The sequence below is a fragment of the Geotrypetes seraphini genome, chromosome 2 (genome assembly GCF_902459505.1).
Source record: "Geotrypetes seraphini chromosome 2, aGeoSer1.1, whole genome shotgun sequence".
Classification (NCBI taxonomy): domain Eukaryota; kingdom Metazoa; phylum Chordata; class Amphibia; order Gymnophiona; family Dermophiidae; genus Geotrypetes; species Geotrypetes seraphini.
The window spans coordinates 521,890,745-521,913,033 of record NC_047085.1 but is presented as its reverse complement, the minus strand read 5'-3'; the positions used below and the strand labels follow the sequence as shown (position 1 = coordinate 521,913,033).

Below are 22,289 nucleotides of genomic sequence, written 5' to 3'. Positions count from 1 at the left end.
TAAAGCAGGAGGAGAATGAGGAAGAAAAGCCTGGGGAGTGCAGGGAGCAGTGCCAGGAAAAAGAAAGTGAGATTCTCCTAAAGCAGGAGAATGAGGAAGAAGAGTCTGGGGAGTGGAGGGAGCAGTGCCGGGAAAAAGAAAGTGAGATTGTCCTAAAGCAGGAGGAGAATGAGGAAGAAGAGTCTGGGGAGTGGAGGGAGCAGTGCCGGGAAGCAGAAAGTGAGATTGTCCTAAAGCAGGAGGAGAATGAGGAAGAAGAGTCTGGGGAGTGGAGGGAGCAGTGCCGGGAAGCAGAAAGTGAGATTGTCCTAAAGCAGGAGGAGAATGAGGAAGAAGAGCCTGGGGAGTGGAGGGAGCAGTGCCGGGAAAAAGAAAGTGAGATTGTCCTAAAGCAGGAGGAGAATGAGGAAGAAGAGCCTGGGGAGTGGAGGGAGCAGTGCCTGGAAGCAGAAAGTGAGATTGTCCTAAAGCAGGAGGAGAATGAGGAAGAAGAGCCTGGGGAGTGGAGGGAGCAGTGCCAGGAAGCAGAAAGTGAGATTGTCCTAAAGCAGGAGGAGAATGAGGAAGAAAAGCCTGGGGAGTGGAGGGAGCAGTGCCAGGAAGCAGAAAGTGAGATTGTGCTTAAGCAGGAGGAGAATGAGGAAGAAGAGCCTGGGGAGTGGAGGGAGCAGTGCCGGGAAGCAGAAAGTGAGATTGTGCTTAAGCAGGAGGAGAATGAGGAAGAAGAGCCTGGGGAGTGGAGGGAGCAGTGCTGGGAAAAATAAAGTGAGATTGTCCTAAAGCAGGAGGAGAATGAGGAAGAAGAGTCTGGGGAGTGGAGGGAGAAGTGCTGGGAAAAAGAAAGTGAGATTGTCCTAAAGCAGGAGGAGAATGAGGAAGAAAAGCCTGGGGAGTGCAGGGAGCAGTGCCAGGAAAAAGAAAGTGAGATTCTCCTAAAGCAGGAGAATGAAGAAGAAGAGTCTGGGGAGTGGAGGGAGCAGTGCCGGGAAAAAGAAAGTGAGATTGTCCTAAAGCAGGAGGAGAATGAGGAAGAAGAGTCTGGGGAGTGGAGGGAGCAGTGCCGGGAAGCAGAAAGTGAGATTGTCCTAAAGCAGGAGGAGAATGAGGAAGAAGAGTCTGGGGAGTGGAGGGAGCAGTGCCGGGAAGCAGAAAGTGAGATTGTCCTAAAGCAGGAGGAGAATGAGGAAGAAGAGCCTGGGGAGTGGAGGGAGCAGTGCCGGGAAAAAGAAAGTGAGATTGTCCTAAAGCAGGAGGAGAATGAGGAAGAAGAGCCTGGGGAGTGGAGGGAGCAGTGCCAGGAAGCAGAAAGTGAGATTGTCCTAAAGCAGGAGGAGAATGAGGAAGAAGAGCCTGGGGAGTGGAGGGAGCAGTGCCAGGAAGCAGAAAGTGAGATTGTCCTAAAGCAGGAGGAGAATGAGGAAGAAAAGCCTGGGGAGTGGAGGGAGCAGTGCCAGGAAGCAGAAAGTGAGATTGTGCTTAAGCAGGAGGAGAATGAGGAAGAAGAGCCTGGGGAGTGGAGGGAGCAGTGCCGGGAAGCAGAAAGTGAGATTGTGCTTAAGCAGGAGGAGAATGAGGAAGAAGAGCCTGGGGAGTGGAGGGAGCAGTGCTGGGAAAAAGAAAGTGAGATTGTCCTAAAGCAGGAGGAGAATGAGGAAGAAGAGTCTGGGGAGTGGAGGGAGAAGTGCTGGGAAAAAGAAAGTGAGATTGTCCTAAAGCAGGAGGAGAATGAGGAAGAAAAGCCTGGGGAGTGCAGGGAGCAGTGCCAGGAAAAAGAAAGTGAGATTCTCCTAAAGCAGCAGAATGAAGAAGAAGAGTCTGGGGAGTGGAGGGAGCAGTGCCGGGAAAAAGAAAGTGAGATTGTCCTAAAGCAGGAGGAGAATGAGGAAGAAGAGTCTGGGGAGTGGAGGGAGCAGTGCCGGGAAGCAGAAAGTGAGATTGTCCTAAAGCAGGAGGAGAATGAGGAAGAAGAGTCTGGGGAGTGGAGGGAGCAGTGCCGGGAAGCAGAAAGTGAGATTGTCCTAAAGCAGGAGGAGAATGAGGAAGAATAGCCTGGGGAGTGGAGGGAGCAGTGCCGGGAAAAAGAAAGTGAGATTGTCCTAAAGCAGGAGGAGAATGAGGAAGAAGAACCTGGGGAATGGAGGGAGCAGTGCCGGGAAAAAGAAAGTGAGATTGTCCTAAAGCAGGAGGAGAATGAGGAAGAAGAGCCTGGGGAGTGGAGGGAGCAGTGCCGGGAAGCAGAAAGTGAGATTGTCCTAAAGCAGGAGGAGAATGAGGAAGAAGAGCCTGGGGAGTGGAGGGAGCAGTGCCAGGAAGCAGAAAGTGAGATTGTCCTAAAGCAGGAGGAGAATGAGGAAGAAGAGCCTGGGGAGTGGAGGGAGCAGTGCCAGGAAGCAGAAAGTGAGATTGTCCTAAAGCAGGAGGAGAATGAGGAAGAAGAGCCTGGGGAGTGGAGGGTGCAGTGCCAGGAAGCAGAAAGTGAGATTGTCCTAAAGCAGGAGGAGAATGAGGAAGAAGAGCCTGGGGAGTGGAGGGTGCAGTGCCAGGAAGCAGAAAGTGAGATTGTCCTAAAGCAGGAGGAGAATGAGGAAGAAGAGCCTGGGGAGTGGAGGGAGCAGTGCCAGGAAGCAGAAAGTGAGATTGTGCTTAAGCAGGAGGAGAATGAGGAAGAAGAGCCTGGGGAGTGCTGGGGAGCAGTGCCGGGAAATAGAAAGTGAGATTGTGCTTAAGCAGGAGGAGAATGAGGAAGAAGAGTCTGGGGAGTGGAGAGAGCAGTGCTGGGAAAAATAAAGTGAGATTGTCCTAAAGCAGGAGGAGAATGAGGAAGAAGAGTCTGGGGAGTGGAGGGAGAAGTGCTGGGAAAAAGAAAGTGAGATTGTCCTAAAGCAGGAGGAGAATGAGGAAGAAGAGCCTGGGGAGTGGAGGGAGCAGTGCCAGGAAAAAGAAAGTGAAATTCTCCTAAAGCAGGAGAATGAGGAAGAAGAGTCTGGGGAGTGGAGGGAGCAGTGCCGGGAAAAAGAAAGTGAGATTGTCCTAAAGCAGGAGGAGAATGAGGAAGAAGAGTCTGGGGAGTGGATGAAGCAGTGCCAGGAAGCAGAAAGTGAGATTTTCCTAAAGCAGGAGGAGAATGAGGAAGAAGAGTCTGGGGAGTGGAGGGAGCAGTGCCAGGAAGCGGGAAGTGAGATTGTCCTAAAGCAGGAGGAGAATGAGGAAGAAGAGCCTGGGGAGTGGAGGGAGCAGTGCCAGGAAGCAGAATGTGAGATTGTCCTAAAGCAGGAGGAGAATGAGGAAGAAGAGCCTGAGGAGTGGATGAAGCAGTGCCAGGAAGCAGAAAGTGAGATTGTCCTAAAGCAGGAGGAGAATGAGGAAGAAGAGTCTGGGGAGTGGAGGGAGAAGTGCTGGGAAAAAGAAAGTGAGATTGTCCTAAAGCAGGAGGAGAATGAGGAAGAAAAGCCTGGGGAGTGCAGGGAGCAGTGCCAGGAAAAAGAAAGTGAGATTCTCCTAAAGCAGCAGAATGAAGAAGAAGAGTCTGGGGAGTGGAGGGAGCAGTGCCGGGAAAAAGAAAGTGAGATTGTCCTAAAGCAGGAGGAGAATGAGGAAGAAGAGTCTGGGGAGTGGAGGGAGCAGTGCCGGGAAAAAGAAAGTGAGATTGTCCTAAAGCAGGAGGAGAATGAGGAAGAAGAGTCTGGGGAGTGGAGGGAGCAGTGCCGGGAAGAAGAAAGTGAGATTGTCCTAAAGCAGGAGGAGAATGAGGAAGAAAAGTCTGGGGAGTGGAGGGAGCAGTGCCGGGAAAAAGAAAGTGAGATTGTCCTAAAGCAGGAGGAGAATGAGGAAGAAGAGTCTGGGGAGTGGAGGGAGCAGTGCCGGGAAAAAGAAAGTGAGATTGTCCTAAAGCAGGAGGAGAATGAGGAAGAAGAGCCTGGGGAGTGGAGGGAGCAGTGCCAGGAAGCCGAAAGTGAGATTGTCCTAAAGCAGGAGGAGAATGAGGAAGAAAAGCCTGGGGAGTGGAGGGAGCAGTGCCAGGAAGCAGAAAGTGAGATTGTGCTTAAGCAGGAGGAGAATGAGGAAGAAGAGCCTGGGGAGTGGAGGGAGCAGTGCCGGGAAGCAGAAAGTGAGATTGTGCTTAAGCAGGAGGAGAATGAGGAAGAAGAGCCTGGGGAGTGGAGGGAGCAGTGCTGGGAAAAATAAAGTGAGATTGTCCTAAAGCAGGAGGAGAATGAGGAAGAAGAGTCTGGGGAGTGGAGGGAGAAGTGCTGGGAAAAAGAAAGTGAGATTGTCCTAAAGCAGGAGGAGAATGAGGAAGAAAAGCCTGGGGAGTGCAGGGAGCAGTGCCAGGAAAAAGAAAGTGAGATTCTCCTAAAGCAGCAGAATGAAGAAGAAGAGTCTGGGGAGTGGAGGGAGCAGTGCCGGGAAAAAGAAAGTGAGATTGTCCTAAAGCAGGAGGAGAATGAGGAAGAAGAGTCTGGGGAGTGGAGGGAGCAGTGCCGGGAAGCAGAAAGTGAGATTGTCCTAAAGCAGGAGGAGAATGAGGAAGAAGAGTCTGGGGAGTGGAGGGAGCAGTGCCGGGAAGCAGAAAGTGAGATTGTCCTAAAGCAGGATGAGAATGAGGAAGAAGAGCCTGGGGAGTGGTGGGAGCAGTGCCGGGAAAAAGAAAGTGAGATTGTCCTAAAGCAGGAGGAGAATGAGGAAGAAGAACCTGGGGAATGTAGGGAGCAGTGCCGGGAAAAAGAAAGTGAGATTGTCCTAAAGCAGGAGGAGAATGAGGAAGAAGAGCCTGGGGAGTGGAGGGAGCAGTGCCGGGAAGCAGAAAGTGAGATTGTCCTAAAGCAGGAGGAGAATGAGGAAGAAGAGCCTGGGGAGTGGAGGGAGCAGTGCCAGGAAGCAGAAAGTGAGATTGTCCTAAAGCAGGAGGAGAATGAGGAAGAAGAGCCTGGGGAGTGGAGGGAGCAGTGCCAGGAAGCAGAAAGTGAGATTGTCCTAAAGCAGGAGGAGAATGAGGAAGAAGAGCCTGGGGAGTGGAGGGAGCAGTGCCAGGAAGCAGAAAGTGAGATTGTCCTAAAGCAGGAGGAGAATGAGGAAGAAGAGCCTGGGGAGTGGAGGGTGCAGTGCCAGGAAGCAGAAAGTGAGATTGTCCTAAAGCAGGAGGAGAATGAGGAAGAAGAGCCTGGGGAGTGGAGGGAGCAGTGCCAGGAAGCAGAAAGTGAGATTGTCCTAAAGCAGGAGGAGAATGAGGAAGAAGAGCCTGGGGAGTGGAGGGAGCAGTGCCAGGAAGCAGAAAGTGAGATTGTCCTAAAGCAGGAGGAGAATGAGGAAGAAGAGCCTGGGGAGTGGAGGGTGCAGTGCCAGGAAGCAGAAAGTGAGATTGTCCTAAAGCAGGAGGAGAATGAGGAAGAAGAGCCTGGGGAGTGGAGGGAGCAGTGCCAGGAAGCAGAAAGTGAGATTGTGCTTAAGCAGGAGGAGAATGAGGAAGAAGAGCCTGGGGAGTGCAGGGAGCAGTGCCGGGAAAAAGAAAGTGAGATTGTGCTTAAGCAGGAGGAGAATGAGGAAGAAGAGTCTGGGGAGTGGAGAGAGCAGTGCTGGGAAAAATAAAGTGAGATTGTCCTAAAGCAGGAGGAGAATGAGGAAGAAGAGTCTGGGGAGTGGAGGGAGAAGTGCTGGGAAAAAGAAAGTGAGATTGTCCTAAAGCAGGAGGAGAATGAGGAAGAAGAGCCTGGGGAGTGGAGGGAGCAGTGCCAGGAAAAAGAAAGTGAAATTCTCCTAAAGCAGGAGAATGAGGAAGAAGAGTCTGGGGAGTGGAGGGAGCAGTGCCAGGAAGCGGGAAGTGAGATTGTCCTAAAGCAGGAGGAGAATGAGGAAGAAGAGCCTGGGGAGTGGAGGGAGCAGTGCCAGGAAGCAGAATGTGAGATTGTCCTAAAGCAGGAGGAGAATGAGGAAGAAGAGTCTGGGGAGTGGAGGGAGCAGTGCCAGGAAGCAGAAAGTGAGATTTTCCTAAAGCAGGAGGAGAATGAGGAAGAAGAGTCTGGGGAGTGGAGGGAGAAGTGCTGGGAAAAAGAAAGTGAGATTGTCCTAAAGCAGGAGGAGAATGAGGAAGAAAAGCCTGGGGAGTGCAGGGAGCAGTGCCAGGAAAAAGAAAGTGAGATTCTCCTAAAGCAGCAGAATGAAGAAGAAGAGTCTGGGGAGTGGAGGGAGCAGTGCCGGGAAAAAGAAAGTGAGATTGTCCTAAAGCAGGAGGAGAATGAGGAAGAAGAGTCTGGGGAGTGGAGGGAGCAGTGCCGGGAAAAAGAAAGTGAGATTGTCCTAAAGCAGGAGGAGAATGAGGAAGAAGAGTCTGGGGAGTGGAGGGAGCAGTGCCGGGAAAAAGAAAGTGAGATTGTCCTAAAGCAGGAGGAGAATGAGGAAGAAAAGTCTGGGGAGTGGAGGGAGCAGTGCCGGGAAAAAGAAAGTGAGATTGTCCTAAAGCAGGAGGAGAATGAGGAAGAAGAGTCTGGGGAGTGGATGAAGCAGTGCCAGGAAGCAGAAAGTGAGATTTTCCTAAAGCAGGAAGAGAATGAGGAAGAAGAGTCTGGGGAGTGGAGGGAGCAGTGCCAGGAAGCGGGAAGTGAGATTGTCCTAAAGCAGGAGGAGAATGAGGAAGAAGAGCCTGGGGAGTGGAGGGAGCAGTGCCAGGAAGCAGAATGTGAGATTGTCCTAAAGCAGGAGGAGAATGAGGAAGAAGAGTCTGGGGAGTGGAGGGAGCAGTGCCAGGAAGCAGAAAGTGAGATTTTCCTAAAGCAGGAGGAGAATGAGGAAGAAGAGTCTGGGGAGTGGAGGGAGCAGTGCCGGGAAAAAGAAAGTGAGATTGTCCTAAAGCAGGAGGAGAATGAGGAAGAAAAGCCTGGGGAGTGGAGGGAGCAGTGCCAGGAAAAAGAAAGTGAGATTCTCCTAAAGCAGGAGAATGAAGAAGAAGAGTCTGGGGAGTGGAGGGAGCAGTGCCGGGAAAAAGAAAGTGAGATTGTCCTAAAGCAGGAGGAGAATGAGGAAGAAGAGTCTGGGGAGTGGAGGGAGCAGTGCCGGGAAAAAGAAAGTGAGATTGTCCTAAAGCAGGAGGAGAATGAGGAAGAAGAGTCTGGGGAGTGGAGGGAGCAGTGCCGGGAAAAAGAAAGTGAGATTGTCCTAAAGCAGGAGGAGAATGAGGAAGAAAAGCCTGGGGAGTGGAGGGAGCAGTGCCGGGAAAAAGAAAGTGAGATTGTCCTAAAGCAGGAGGAGAATGAGGAAGAAGAGTCTGGGGAGTGGAGGGAGCAGTGCCGGGAAAAAGAAAGTGAGATTGTCCTAAAGCAGGAGGAGAATGAGGAAGAAGAGCCTGGGGAGTGGAGGGAGCAGTGCCGGGAAAAAGAAAGTGAGATTGTCCTAAAGCAGGAGGAGAATGAGGAAGAAGAACCTGGGGAGTGGAGGGAGCAGTGCCGGGAAAAAGAAAGTGAGATTGTCCTAAAGCAGGAGGAGAATGAGGAAGAAGAGCCTGGGGAGTGGAGGGAGCAGTGCCAGGAAGCAGAAAGTGAGATTGTCCTAAAGCAGGAGGAGAATGAGGAAGAAGAGCCTGGGGAGTGGAGGGAGCAGTGCCAGGAAGCAGAAAGTGAGATTGTCCTAAAGCAGGAGGAGAATGAGGAAGAAGAGCCTGGGGAGTGGAGGGAGCAGTGCCAGGAAAAAGAAAGTGAGATTGTCCTAAAGCAGGAGGAGAATGAGGAAGAAGAGCCTGGGGAGTGGAGGGAGCAGTGCCAGGAAGCAGAAAGTGAGATTGTGCTTAAGCAGGAGGAGAATGAGGAAGAAGAGCCTGGGGAGTGGAGGGAGCAGTGCCGGGAAGCAGAAAGTGAGATTGTGCTTAAGCAGGAGGAGAATGAGGAAGAAGAGCCTGGGGAGTGGAGGGAGTAGTGCTGGGAAAAATAAAGTGAGATTGTCCTAAAGCAGGAGGAGAATGAGGAAGAAGAGTCTGGGGAGTGGAGGGAGAAGTGCTGGGAAAAAGAAAGTGAGATTGTCCTAAAGCAGGAGGAAAATGAGGAAGAAAAGCCTGGGGAGTGCAGGGAGCAGTGCCAGGAAAAAGAAAGTGAAATTCTCCTAAAGCAGGAGAATGAGGAAGAAGAGTCTGGGGAGTGGAGGGAGCAGTGCCGGGAAAAAGAAAGTGAGATTGTCCTAAAGCAGGAGGAGAATGAGGAAGAAGAGTCTGGGGAGTGGAGGGAGCAGTGCCGGGAAAAAGAAAGTGAGATTGTCCTAAAGCAGGAGGAGAATGAGGAAGAAGAGTCTGGGGAGTGGAGGGAGCAGTGCCGGGAAAAAGAAAGTGAGATTGTCCTAAAGCAGGAGGAGAATGAGGAAGAAGAACCTGGGGAGTGGAGGGAGCAGTGCCGGGAAAAAGAAAGTGAGATTGTCCTAAAGCAGGAGGAGAATGAGGAAGAAGAGCCTGGGGAGTGGAGGGAGCAGTGTCAGGAAGCAGAAAGTGAGATTGTTCTACAGTAGGAGGAGAATGAGGAAGAAGAGCCTGGGGAGTGGAGGGAGCAGTGCCAGGAAGCAGAAAGTGAGATTGTCCTAAAGCAGGAGGAGAATGAGGAAGAAGAGCCTGGGGAGTGGAGGGAGCAGTGCCAGGAAGCAGAAAGTGAGATTGTCCTAAAGCAGGAGGAGAATGAGGAAGAAAAGCCTGGGGAGTGGAGGGAGCAGTGCCAGGAAGCAGAAAGTGAGATTGTGCTTAAGCAGGAGGAGAATGAGGAAGAAGAGCCTGGGGAGTGGAGGGAGCAGTGCCGGGAAGCAGAAAGTGAGATTGTGCTTAAGCAGGAGGAGAATGAGGAAGAAGAGCCTGGGGAGTGGAGGGAGTAGTGCTGGGAAAAATAAAGTGAGATTGTCCTAAAGCAGGAGGAGAATGAGGAAGAAGAGTCTGGGGAGTGGAGGGAGAAGTGCTGGGAAAAAGAAAGTGAGATTGTCCTAAAGCAGGAGGAGAATGAGGAAGAAGAGCCTGGGGAGTGGAGGGAGCAGTTCCAGGAAGCAGAAAGTGAGATTGTCCTAAAGCAGGAGGAGAATGAGGAAGAAGAGTCTGGGGAGTGGAGGGAGCAGTGCCAGGAAGCAGAAAGTGAGATTTTCCTAAAGCAGGAGGAGAATGAGGAAGAAGAGTCTGGGGAGTGGAGGGAGCAGTGCCAGGAGGCAGAAAGTGAGATTTTCCTAAAGCAGGAGGAGAATGAGGAAGAAGAGTCTGGGGAGTGGAGGGAGAAGTGCTGGGAAAAAGAAAGTGAGATTGTCCTAAAGCAGGAGGAGAATGAGGAAGAAAAGCCTGGGGAGTGCAGGGAGCAGTGCCAGGAAAAAGAAAGTGAGATTCTCCTAAAGCAGCAGAATGAAGAAGAAGAGTCTGGGGAGTGGAGGGAGCAGTGCCGGGAAAAAGAAAGTGAGATTGTCCTAAAGCAGGAGGAGAATGAGGAAGAAGAGTCTGGGGAGTGGAGGGAGCAGTGCTGGGAAAAAGAAAGTGAGATTGTCCTAAAGCAGGAGGAGAATGAGGAAGAAGAGCCTGGGGAGTGGAGGGAGCAGTTCCAGGAAGCAGAAAGTGAGATTCTCCTAAAGCAGGAGGAGAATGAGGAAGAAGAGCCTGGGGAGTGGAGGGAGCAGTGCCAGGAAACAGAAAGTGAGATTGTCCTAAAGCAGGAGGAGAATGAGGAAGAAGAGTCTGGGGAGTGGAGGGAGCAGTGCCAGGAAGCAGAAAGTGAGATTTTCCTAAAGCAGGAGGAGAATGAGGAAGAAGAGTCTGGGGAGTGGAGGGAGAAGTGCTGGGAAAAAGAAAGTGAGATTGTCCTAAAGCAGGAGGAGAATGAGGAAGAAAAGCCTGGGGAGTGCAGGGAGCAGTGCCAGGAAAAAGAAAGTGAGATTCTCCTAAAGCAGCAGAATGAAGAAGAAGAGTCTGGGGAGTGGATGAAGCAGTGCCAGGAAGCAGAAAGTGAGATTTTCCTAAAGCAGGAGGAGAATGAGGAAGAAGAGTCTGGGGAGTGGAGGGAGCAGTGCCAGGAAGCGGGAAGTGAGATTGTCCTAAAGCAGGAGGAGAATGAGGAAGAAGAGCCTGGGGAGTGGAGGGAGCAGTGCCAGGAAGCAGAATGTGAGATTGTCCTAAAGCAGGAGGAGAATGAGGAAGAAGAGTCTGGGGAGTGGAGGGAGCAGTGCCAGGAAGCAGAAAGTGAGATTTTCCTAAAGCAGGAGGAGAATGAGGAAGAAGAGTCTGGGGAGTGGAGGGAGAAGTGCTGGGAAAAAGAAAGTGAGATTGTCCTAAAGCAGGAGGAGAATGAGGAAGAAAAGCCTGGGGAGTGCAGGGAGCAGTGCCAGGAAAAAGAAAGTGAGATTCTCCTAAAGCAGCAGAATGAAGAAGAAGAGTCTGGGGAGTGGAGGGAGCAGTGCCGGGAAGAAGAAAGTGAGATTGTCCTAAAGCAGGAGGAGAATGAGGAAGAAGAGTCTGGGGAGTGGAGGGAGCAGTGCCGGGAAAAAGAAAGTGAGATTGTCCTAAAGCAGGAGGAGAATGAGGAAGAAGAGTCTGGGGAGTGGAGGGAGCAGTGCCGGGAAAAAGAAAGTGAGATTGTCCTAAAGCAGGAGGAGAATGAGGAAGAAAAGTCTGGGGAGTGGAGGGAGCAGTGCCGGGAAAAAGAAAGTGAGATTGTCCTAAAGCAGGAGGAGAATGAGGAAGAAGAGTCTGGGGAGTGGAGGGAGCAGTGCCGGGAAAAAGAAAGTGAGATTGTCCTAAAGCAGGAGGAGAATGAGGAAGAAGAGCCTGGGGAGTGGAGGGAGCAGTGCCGGGAAAAAGAAAGTGAGATTGTCCTAAAGCAGGAGGAGAATGAGGAAGAAGAACCTGGGGAGTGGAGGGAGCAGTGCCGGGAAAAAGAAAGTGAGATTGTCCTAAAGCAGGAGGAGAATGAGGAAGAAGAGCCTGGGGAGTGGAGGGAGCAGTGCCAGGAAGCAGAAAGTGAGATTGTCCTAAAGCAGGAGGAGAATGAGGAAGAAGAGCCTGGGGAGTGGAGGGAGCAGTGCCAGGAAGCAGAAAGTGAGATTGTCCTAAAGCAGGAGGAGAATGAGGAAGAAGAGCCTGGGGAGTGGAGGGAGCAGTGCCAGGAAGCAGAAAGTGAGATTGTCCTAAAGCAGGAGGAGAATGAGGAAGAAAAGCCTGGGGAGTGGAGGGAGCAGTGCCAGGAAGCAGAAAGTGAGATTGTGCTTAAGCAGGAGGAGAATGAGGAAGAAGAGCCTGGGGAGTGGAGGGAGCAGTGCCGGGAAGCAGAAAGTGAGATTGTGCTTAAGCAGGAGGAGAATGAGGAAGAAGAGCCTGGGGAGTGGAGGGAGTAGTGCTGGGAAAAATAAAGTGAGATTGTCCTAAAGCAGGAGGAGAATGAGGAAGAAGAGTCTGGGGAGTGGAGGGAGAAGTGCTGGGAAAAAGAAAGTGAGATTGTCCTAAAGCAGGAGGAAAATGAGGAAGAAAAGCCTGGGGAGTGCAGGGAGCAGTGCCAGGAAAAAGAAAGTGAAATTCTCCTAAAGCAGGAGAATGAGGAAGAAGAGTCTGGGGAGTGGAGGGAGCAGTGCCGGGAAAAAGAAAGTGAGATTGTCCTAAAGCAGGAGGAGAATGAGGAAGAAGAGTCTGGGGAGTGGAGGGAGCAGTGCCGGGAAAAAGAAAGTGAGATTGTCCTAAAGCAGGAGGAGAATGAGGAAGAAGAGTCTGGGGAGTGGAGGGAGCAGTGCCGGGAAAAAGAAAGTGAGATTGTCCTAAAGCAGGAGGAGAATGAGGAAGAAGAACCTGGGGAGTGGAGGGAGCAGTGCCGGGAAAAAGAAAGTGAGATTGTCCTAAAGCAGGAGGAGAATGAGGAAGAAGAGCCTGGGGAGTGGAGGGAGCAGTGTCAGGAAGCAGAAAGTGAGATTGTTCTACAGTAGGAGGAGAATGAGGAAGAAGAGCCTGGGGAGTGGAGGGAGCAGTGCCAGGAAGCAGAAAGTGAGATTGTCCTAAAGCAGGAGGAGAATGAGGAAGAAGAGCCTGGGGAGTGGAGGGAGCAGTGCCAGGAAGCAGAAAGTGAGATTGTCCTAAAGCAGGAGGAGAATGAGGAAGAAAAGCCTGGGGAGTGGAGGGAGCAGTGCCAGGAAGCAGAAAGTGAGATTGTGCTTAAGCAGGAGGAGAATGAGGAAGAAGAGCCTGGGGAGTGGAGGGAGCAGTGCCGGGAAGCAGAAAGTGAGATTGTGCTTAAGCAGGAGGAGAATGAGGAAGAAGAGCCTGGGGAGTGGAGGGAGTAGTGCTGGGAAAAAGAAAGTGAGATTGTCCTAAAGCAGGAGGAGAATGAGGAAGAAGAGTCTGGGGAGTGGAGGGAGAAGTGCTGGGAAAAAGAAAGTGAGATTGTCCTAAAGCAGGAGGAGAATGAGGAAGAAGAGCCTGGGGAGTGGAGGGAGCAGTTCCAGGAAGCAGAAAGTGAGATTCTCCTAAAGCAGGAGGAGAATGAGGAAGAAGAGCCTGGGGAGTGGAGGGAGCAGTGCCAGGAAACAGAAAGTGAGATTGTCCTAAAGCAGGAGGAGAATGAGGAAGAAGAGCCTGTGGAATGGAGGGAGCAGTGCCAGGAAGCAGAAAGTGAGATTGTCCTAAAGCAGGAGGAGAATGAGGAAGAAGAGCCTGGGGAGTGGAGGGGGTAGTGCCAGGCTCAGTCCCTCTTCTACCTGCTCAGCCATCCTCCTGCCCTTCTCCGCAGCACCAGCTCCAGCCTTGGCTCCTAATGGAGGGAAAGAGACAAAGACAGGAAAAAGAAGAGGGATCTGCATCTCCCCCCTTCACTCCTCCCCCAATCTGACCAATCAGTGCCAGAGAGTTGAAAGACCGCCTCCTCCTGACTCCACCCACATGAGTATTCTCCCCTTCTATGCCTTCCTAGGAGCATTCTGTTTTTGACCAATCCTAAGGTGGAATGTACACTCCAATCAGTGTCATATTGTCCCTCTGTCTCCTCCTTCAGGAGTCTTTTGACCAATCAGTGGAAGGGGCGGAGTCTGATACTGACTGGGTCTCCCTCTCTTCCTGACACATGAGAGCAGAGAGAGGAAGCACCAACTCCCTCTTTATCTGAGACAGAAACCGCTGCTGCCACCTCTGGCACATTTTTATATTTGTGTTTTGTCCCCTGCAAAGTTTTCAAATTGCAATTGAGCTGACCGAGCAGAGGGATATTTTGACACAATTATTAGAGATAACTGAGCAGCATGAAGCTTATAGTTGTGAAATTATAAAGAAAGAAGGAAAGAGTCAAAAAATTTTTAAGAGTAGTTCGGTAGGAGCTAGAGAGCGGACGTGTGTGCCTTTAGCTCCCGAACCCCTCTCTCATTATTGGCAGATTTAGTGCTTAATCTAACCAAATTGAGCTTTCGAAGTTGGTTCCGGAGTGGGCCAGTGGGTTGGACATCCTACGAGCGATTCGCCTGAAGGGGCCCCTTCGCTATGAGAACCAAGACTACTCCCCGAGGGTTTCTAGTCAGCGCCGAGCTGATCTTTACCGCAAACATCTGAAAACCTGGCTTTTCTCAAAAGTATAAGTCTCCCTCCAACTTGGGAATCAAGGAAACTCTTATATCTTGGCATCCCAAGTCCTCTAAATTTTTTCACACTTCTACCTCTAACCCTCTGTTGTAGTTCCTTCCTATTTCTCCTACTGTAAACTGTGTTTGAGTGTATATGGGGGCTGTTAGGAACTTTGCTTGTGGGGTGGCTGCGTCTCCTAAGGGTTTTTCGCAGTTTCTTCTCTTCTTTGGTGCTGCCGTTTCGTAGCGGGGTCTTTGCTTGCACCACCTGCGCTTTGGCTGGGTTCTTGGTGGGCCCTGAGTGACTGCTCTTTACTAGCAATACTTTATTGGTTTGGAGCCTGGAGAGGGGGGATTTGGGTAGCTATGGGCTACCCCGGGTTGTCTTCAGGGACTTAGGTGTATCTGGGGCGGGATGGGGGGGTTTCTTTGAGGGGGGGTGGGTGGGTTTTTCTTTTCTGCTGTTTTCATTTTTTTTCTTTTTCTTTTGGTGTTTGTCTTGATCTTACTTTTTGTTTGGGGAGATGGCTTTTCTGGGGTTTGCCGCACCCTTTTTCCATCCTGGGTGTTTTTGATCACTACTCTGAAGGGTGGGTCTTGTTTTGTTGCTCAGTCTTCCTTTGATCTTTGTCTTTAGGTGACTATTATGGTCAAACTCATATCTTGGACTGTTAATGGGGTTATCTCACCTGTTAAGAGACAAAAAATTTTACAAACCTTGAATAGTCATAAGACAAATTTTGCCTTTTTACAGGAACCAGAATGGAATTGTCCAGATCACACAGATGTGCACTAAAAAAGTGTCCTCCAGTTCATCTGATAATATAAAACTTTATTTCTCCAATGTCACAATGATGCATACAACGACTCAATGACTCGACATGTACATGTTTCGATCAACAGGTCTGCTTCAGGAGTCTTAAGAGTCACAAATGTGGACATTCGGAGTGTACTGCCGCTCAGATAGATTTTATACAGAATTCAACCATACCAGAATGTCATCTATGTCTTCTTCTAATACAAATGCTGTCTTGGTACGAGAGATCCTTGAATCCCACCAGGATGGTCTCGGGACACAAGGATCTCTCTTTCCAAGAGTGGCTGAATGAATTGCGGCTATACTCCCTCGAGGAGCGTAGGGAGAGGGGAGACATGTTTGAGACGTTTAAATATATCACTGGACGTATAGAAGTGGAAGAGGATATTTTCTGTCTTAAAGGACCCACAACCACTAGAGGGCATCTGCTCAAAATCAGAGGCGGTAAATTTCATGGCGACACCAGGAAGTATTTCTTTCTTTTTTTGAATAAAGCTTTTATTGAAATAAACACAAAATACATGAAATACAGTGTATATGTAGGAAAAACACAACAAAAATAGTACACTGTAAGCAAGGAAACACCAGTTATGTCAGCAACAAGAAGAATAAACATATGCAATCCCCATACTCCAGTAAGAACAATCAACCATACCCACCATCCCACAACCAAATCCCCCCCTCCCACCCCCCCAGGGACGAAACACTATACTCACAGCACCCAATACGGTTATAGAGCTTCTTACCAAAACCCGAGAAAGGAATAGGATTAATGTCTCCCCAGTCCAAAATTCCCCCTATCCAAAGTCCCCCAGCCCTGCCACAAACTCATCTCAAAATCCCACTCCACCCCTGCCAGACATTCCCACCGTAGCCCGAAATCGACGCCAAATATGAGCATATCCATGCTGCTTACCCTGCCTTAAGACTGTCAATTGATAGAGGAGTTGCCAATTTAGCAAGCGGTGTTCCACCATGTCCCATGTGGGAGGGTGCGCTTGGTTCCATAAGGAGGCTAAAGCCAACCTGGCAGCAGTGAACGCCAATTTACAAAATAAGGAATCTCCCCGGGCCAGGTCCAATTGATGCCAATACAAGAGGGCATGCCGCCAATCATCCGGAATCTGAAAATCAAGAATCCGAGACACCCGAGAAAATACCTCAGTCCAGAACCCACGCACCCTTCCACAGTGCCACCACATATGAAGGTAGGTACCCACCTCCCCACAACCCCTCCAGCACAGAACGTTCACTCCTCCCCTCCATCGAGCCAAAACCTGTGGTGTATAATACCAACGAAAAATAACCTTATATCCATTCTCAATCAGCAAAGCTGCAATACCCACCGAGGAAACTTCTTTCCAGATATCCTCCCAAGTATCCCAAGAAATAGCAGATCCCCAACCACCCTCCCATGCCAACATATAGGAATGCGGGGTCCCCCGACAATTAAGACACCTATAGATAGCAGACAAAGCACCCTTCCAGAGCACCGGACCCAACAACAGCTCAAAGGGAGTTTTACCACCCCTTAAGTCCCCCAGAAGGCCCGAGGACCGAATATAATGAACCACTTGCAGGTATGGAAATAGATCCCGGACTCCGAAACCAAATCGGCCCCGAAGCTCTGAATATGGTCGGATACGGCTCAAAACCGGATCCCACAATTGTCCCACACACACCAAGCCCCGAGACTCCCAAATAGCAAACACCCCTTCCCCCCACCCCGGCGGAAAAGCAGGATTATGTCGTAACGGGGTGTACCAGGAATGACGCCTGCCCAGCAATAATCCTCCCCGAGTCTGATTCCAAACCCTCAGAGAAGTGCCAACCGAAGACGGCTCTCCCGCAAGCCGCACTCTACCAGGCAGCCACGGCCGATGTAACAATGGCACCCCTTCAGTTAAGCATTGTTTCGGGTCCTGCGTCTGCCACTCCAGAAGGGCACGCAGTTGAGCAGCCTGATAATATTTAACCACATTGGGAACCCCAAGCCCCCCATCACTCCTCCCCATACATAAAACTTTCCTGCTCACTCTTGGTCGCCGACCAGCCCAAATGAAGTCAAAAACATGCCGTTGAACCCCCTCCAACGTTCTCCTGCTCACCCAGAGAGCTAATACCTGAAATAAAAACAAGAGACGAGGCAAAATCATCATCTTCACTATTTCCACCCTACCCAACCAAGAAAAATACACGTCCTTCCAACTATTTAAGTCCTGACGAATACGACGAAAGAGCGGAGGATAATTGAGATCGTAGAGATCCACTCCCGGCGGTCCAAAATAAACCCCAAGGTACCGCAATGAATGCTGTACCCACCGAAACGCAAACCGGTCCCGAAAGTAAGTCACTCTGTCGGGGGGTAAGTTAATATTAAGGAGCTCCGATTTCCCAACATTAATACGAAACCCCGACACCTGACCAAAACCCACCAACTCACGCAATAAGGCAGGTAAAGAAGTCTCAGGATCCTCCACCGTGAACAAAAGATCATCCGCAAACAAAGACAACTTCCAATCCCCTGATATCCCGATTCAACCGCACCCTCTGTGCCAGGGGTTCCACTGTCAGGGCAAAGAGGAGCGGGGAGAGAGGACACCCCTGGCGCCTTCCCCTTGCTAGAGAAAATAGCCCCCATTCACTTTAATACACCCAACAGGACAAGTATATAGAACCCGAATTCAGTCTCGCATGCGCGGCGGACCCAAACCCACGGAGTCCAATACCCGAAACAAAAAAGGCCAGGAGACCCTATCGAAAGCCTTCTCGGCGTCGATAGACAGAAACACAGTCTCCCGCTGCCCCCCCCTAGCCCTTTCATACAGATTATGAACCCAGCGAGTATTATCCCCCACCTGCCTACCCACAACAAAGCCTGACTGATCCGGGTGGATCAGCCGGGGAATCCAGCTCATCAATAAACACAGCAATGAAACAGTTCCCTCAAACAACAGTCCCCCCTCCTCCCCCACCACAGATCCCAGTTACATCACAAGTATATCACAGTTCCAACACCCAGCACAGTAGCATCCCCCCCCCCAATCCTCCCTCCACTCACACCCCAGAACCAGGCCGTGTACATCCCCCACAAGCCCCCCATCTAAAACCCAGAAACACAGCCTCAGGGGTGAGTCCAGAAAATCTCCCACACAGGTGCGGAGGGAACAGAGTTAATACAGCATCAGAACAAATATTGTCTATCAGCCCTCAAGAGGGGCCACTCGATGAAGAGGCAGACCCACGGGGAGGTAGTCCTCCCCCCCCCCGGCCTCCCCGGCCGCTCCGGGATCCACTCTCCACTCTCTGCCATCTGGAGGCAGCAGGGGCCCCTACACGATCGGACACCGCTCCCACCGCAGAAGCCGCCTCCTCAGGGATCTCGATACCAGCTTGATGCAGCAAGCCACGGGCCTCCAAAAGGGTAAGTCCAGCGGTAGCGCAGATTGCTTTAGTCACCTCCCGAAATGCCCGTCGTTTCTGGAGCATGCCAGCAGCCAGGTCCTGATAGAACTCCAACCGATGGCCCTCCTGGGTGACCGTGCCCAACTCCCGGGCTCTGCGGAATATCTGTTCCTTTAGCATAAAACTCTGGAGGCAAAGCACAATATCTTTGGGTTGGTCTGTGGTCCGGGGACCTAAGGCTCGATGTGCCCTCTCAAGACCCGGCTCCAGATTGTCGTCCTGTAGTAGCCAACGAATCAGCTTAATAGTGGTGGCAGGAACGCCGGGTGCGGTTCTCCAGATCCTCGACCTTATCCAGGAGGAGTTGGTAGTCAGCGGAAGCAGTCTCCAAAGATCTTTGCAGTCCAGTCACCTTTTCCTCACAGCTATCCATCCGCATCTCCACCACCTCTACCCTCGTGCCCACCTCCACCAAATCAGTGCGTAGCTCCTGCACTGCCTCCCGGACTTGTACAGCTACAGCAGAGATTTCAGACTTCACCTCAGTAATCCAGCGCTGCATGTCCGCTTTCGTTAGCGGTTCCGGTGAGGCACATTCTTGTACAGGCTCTACTATCATGTCAGCAACTGCCGCGACTACGCCGCTCAATCTTGCTGCCTCCCCACAACTCGTCTCTGGGCCCACGCTGCCATGTGCAGCCCGACCCAGCGCCTGCTCCATCGTGCGCTGGCCGGTCTTCTCGGTAGGCAACTTTTTTTCGCGTTGCCATAGGGTCCGCTGTCTCTCCCCTCGCTGCCCCACCGCCCGGGAAAAGAAAATCACACCGTTAACACAGCTTAACGATAGTTAGGACGCCGGCCCGAACGGAGCTCTCAATTTAAGCTCCCATCCGCGGCGATGACATCACTTCCTCCTCCAGGAAGTATTTCTTCACTGAAAGAGTGGTTGATCATTGGAACGGGCTTCTGTTGCAGGTGATCAAGGCCAACAGTGTGCCGGATTTTAAGAGTAAATGGGATGCCCATGTGGGATCCCTAAGGGGGTCGAGTTAAGGAGTAGGGTCGTTAGGAGTGGGATCTCTAGAAAAATAAGCCTAGGTGGGTGGGTCTGTTAGGTGGGCAGACTTGATGGGCTATGGCCCTTTTCTGCCGTCATTTTCTATGTTTTTAACTCGCAACGAGCGTCCCGCTCCTTTTTTCAGGAGACACACTCGACCTCGCTGGAACATGAGAAATTTAATCAGTGCTGGGTGGGTGAGTTGCTGGGGGCCGAAGCGATTCATCGCAAAGTTGGAGTTTTGATTATAATTCGGAAGACCATGGATGTGATGATGAAGGATGTGTACGCGGACCCCTCTGGGCGATTTGTCTTGGCCCATATTATTCGCACATCTTTGCTCCTCTGCAATATTTATGCGTCAAATGTTTATGAGAAAGTCTTCTACAGTCATTTGTTTAAGGTCTTGAGTTAGTACCCCGGGATACCTATGGTGCGGGGGTTGGGTGGAAGGGGTAACGAGACCTTAACCTCATGCATGATCCGAGTCTTGACAAGTCTAATCCTCGCCCACCGGATCGTGTGGATTCTACCAAGGGCATTCCTTACCTTTGTTACTGGGGTTCGCATTGGCATGGTGGAGTTTAAATTGTCCTCCTTTGCAGATGATCTTCTGGTCCATCTTATTAATCCGGCGACCGTCCTACCCACTCTACTGATGGTGATGGCTGAATATGGTGATTTTTCAGATTTTCGGTTAAATCTGGATAAGTCCTTAGCCCTTCCCACATCCCGTATGGTCCGTGATAATTGGGTGGGTACCTTCCCGGTGAAGTGGGCGGATTCAGCTTTTCGTTATTTGGGTATCCAGTTGACTCCTTCTGCTGCCTCTCTTAGACACGTTAATTTATAATTGCTTTTGATTATACCCTCCGGCTGCCTGGATAGTTGGAAGTTTTTTCCCCTTTCTTTGCATGGTCGTATTCATCTTTTTCAATATGATTATTTTCCAGAAATGGCTTTATGTTCTGCAGGTGTTACCTCTTCGTCTATTGCAAAAGCATCTCCGTTTGCTCTCTAAGCTTCTCTCTCATATTTTTGGGGGCGATAGGAAGCCATGTCTGGCTTTCCGCTATTTGTTAGGGTCCTGGTCGCGAGAGGTAATGGGAGTTCCTGATCTGCGGCTGTATAATCAGGCCTGTTTACTCCTCTATCCTGGGGATTGGATCTTAGAGCAAGATTTTTATACCTGCTTTGATTATGAGCTGGCTTTCTACCACCCATGGCATTTGTCATCTTTGCTTCATGCCTCACAGAATTCCCTTCTTTATTATTTAACATAGAAACATAGAATATGTCGGCAGAAAAGGGCCATAGCCCATCATGTCTGCCCACTCTAATGACCCACCTCCCTGTCTTTACTCCCTTAGAGATGCCACGTGAATATCTCATTTTCTCTTAAAATCTGACACGCTGCTGGCCTCAATCATCTGCAGAGGTAGACTGTTCCAATGATCGACCACCCTTTCTGTGAAGAAGTATTTTCTGGAATCACCACGAAATTTCCCTCCCCTGATTTTCAGCGGATGCCCTCTGGTGGTCGAAGGACCTATAGGACAGAAGATATCATCTTCCACCTCGATACGGCCCTTCACATATTTGAACGTCTCAATCATGTCCCCCCTCTCTCTATGGTCCTCTAATGAGTACAGCTGCAATTTATTTAGCCTTTCTTCATACGTGAGATCCCTGAGCCCCGAGACCATCCTGGTGGCCATTCGCTGAACCGACTCAATTCGCAGCACATCTTTACGGTAGTGTGGTCTCCAGAACTGAACACAATACTCCAAATGAGGTCTCACCAAGGATCTGTACAGTGGCATTATCACTTCAGGTCTCCTGCTGACAAAACCCCTACTGATACACCCCATCATTTGCCTTGCCTTGGAGGAAGCCTTCTCCACTTGATTGGCAGCCTTCATGTCATCTAGTTTTCTCTTTGGATCCCTCCGTGACATTTGCCTGGGGGTTGTCCGGGAGCGTCAGATCAATTATCCATTCAGGGGAATTTACAATTTTCGTCAGGCCAAACTCCTAGGTCTCTGCACAGTCTTACATACGCTCTCTTATCAGTCTACTGGGCTGAGAAGTCTGATCCTCTGTGCAGAAGATGAAAGAGGCAGAAGAGTCAAAACCATGGGTAGACTGGTGAAACAAGGCACGGAGGGATTCCCACAGCTCACAGCCTTCCTCTTCTCCTATAGCTTCCACCAGGATAACAGGCCAAACAACGCTAGACATAGAGAAGCTTCAGACTACTAGTTTTTCTGTTCAATAATGTTTTTTTGAAAAATTTTCAGTACAAGTAGAAAACAATAGCCAAGAATAACAAGCTTGCAGGAAAGAAATACTCACAGAATAGATATTCCCGACCTGGCTGGTTTTACACTTTATACTAAATCATTGGAATGGTAACACTGTGAATATTTCTCCGTACTATAATCATTTTAACACACCCGACCATACTTTATTAAAGATGACAGAGTATTCTGTTTTTCCGCTGTAGCCTTTTAAAATCTAGCATAAAGACAAACCGTATTTCACCATAGATTATAATTCAGAGATGAGACAATATTGTTTTCAATGCAATTAACAAAAGGGATTTAAACAACTTTGTTTCATATTTGTCTAAGGTTGATTCAATAGAAGATCCACCAAATATTATAACTGAATAGGAGAGAGAACCTGTAATTGGTAAAAGCTTCCATCTAGTGGACCATATCTCAGACCAGTATAGTTGTCGCAATGTACAGTTCAATAACATGTGATCCAACATTACATGACCAACATACATTGGAACTAGAGCGAGAGCGTTTAGATAATTGATCTGGTGTCCAGTCTGCTCTGTGATAAAGAAAACGCGCCATTTGCATGGTTGCCGATGCTTTAAAGACTTAAATGAGGATAGCCATATGTCATTGGAGCTAAGAGAGGGGAGTGTGGTAGATGTGTCCCTTGACCAGATATCATACAAGGCGGATGGAGAAGTATATTTTATACCAGGCTGACGCTTCTCCTCTCTTCCACCTAACAATTGTGGCCCAAGTGAGTATCGAAGGCGTTTCGCTAGAAGGCGTATGTTGTTTTATGTATGATGTGAGGCAGTGATGTAACTGTATCCAGCGAAATGCTTGGTTCATAGGCAAGTCAAATGCAGACGATAACAACGTATCGTCAGACAATTTGTTATCTTTGAGTAATTGATCAATAGACCAGATACCAGATTTAGGCCAAGCCTTCCATTCAATGTATCTTTTATTTGAGGATTGTGCCGTATCACCGCCATAATAGTAGAATTCCATTTGATATCAGCAATATAGTCAATTTCACGCAATGCAAGTAAAGACTGACATTGTCCTTCATAATGCGATCTGAAGGTTTACACGCCTCCCTCTATATTCGTGGGGGTTAGGGGCAAGCGGATATCTTTTAGGGCTGACTCTGACCCATCCCTACCTCCCTCCTATATCCCGGACCTTACCAGGTGGT

General features: G+C 50.0%; 2 protein-coding genes across 2 annotated transcripts in view; both read right to left on the bottom strand.

Moving 5' to 3' along the window:
- The window catches only part of LOC117354734 (gastrula zinc finger protein XlCGF58.1-like), a 44,955-nt gene extending 32,222 nt beyond the window's left edge, over window positions 1-12,733 (bottom strand). The window contains exon 1 of the mRNA XM_033932674.1: window positions 12,670-12,733. Coding sequence (XP_033788565.1) covers window positions 12,670-12,681 — 12 coding nt within the window. The 5' untranslated portion in view covers window positions 12,682-12,733. The remainder of the gene's footprint in view (window positions 1-12,669) is intronic.
- Window positions 12,734-15,018: 2,285 nt separating this feature from the next.
- Window positions 15,019-17,255, bottom strand: LOC117354740. Its single transcript, XM_033932684.1, has 2 exons — window positions 16,462-17,255; window positions 15,019-16,209 (listed from the first exon to the last, which is right to left on the bottom strand). The coding sequence occupies exons 1-2, from the start codon at window positions 16,495-16,497 to the stop codon at window positions 15,172-15,174; spliced, it is 1,074 nt and encodes a 357-aa protein (XP_033788575.1). The 5' UTR covers window positions 16,498-17,255; the 3' UTR covers window positions 15,019-15,171.
- Window positions 17,256-22,289: the final 5,034 nt, after the last annotated feature.

Bases quoted from the DNA above. Each gene is read 5' to 3' on its own strand.
- LOC117354740 (XM_033932684.1), bottom strand. From the start codon at position 16,497: ATGATGATTTTGCCTCGTCTCTTGTTTTTATTTCAG. The intron at 16,210-16,461 runs GTATTAGCTCTC...CATCGGCCGTGG, and splicing joins GTCTCTTGTTTTTATTTCAG to CTGCCTGGTAGAGTGCGGCT.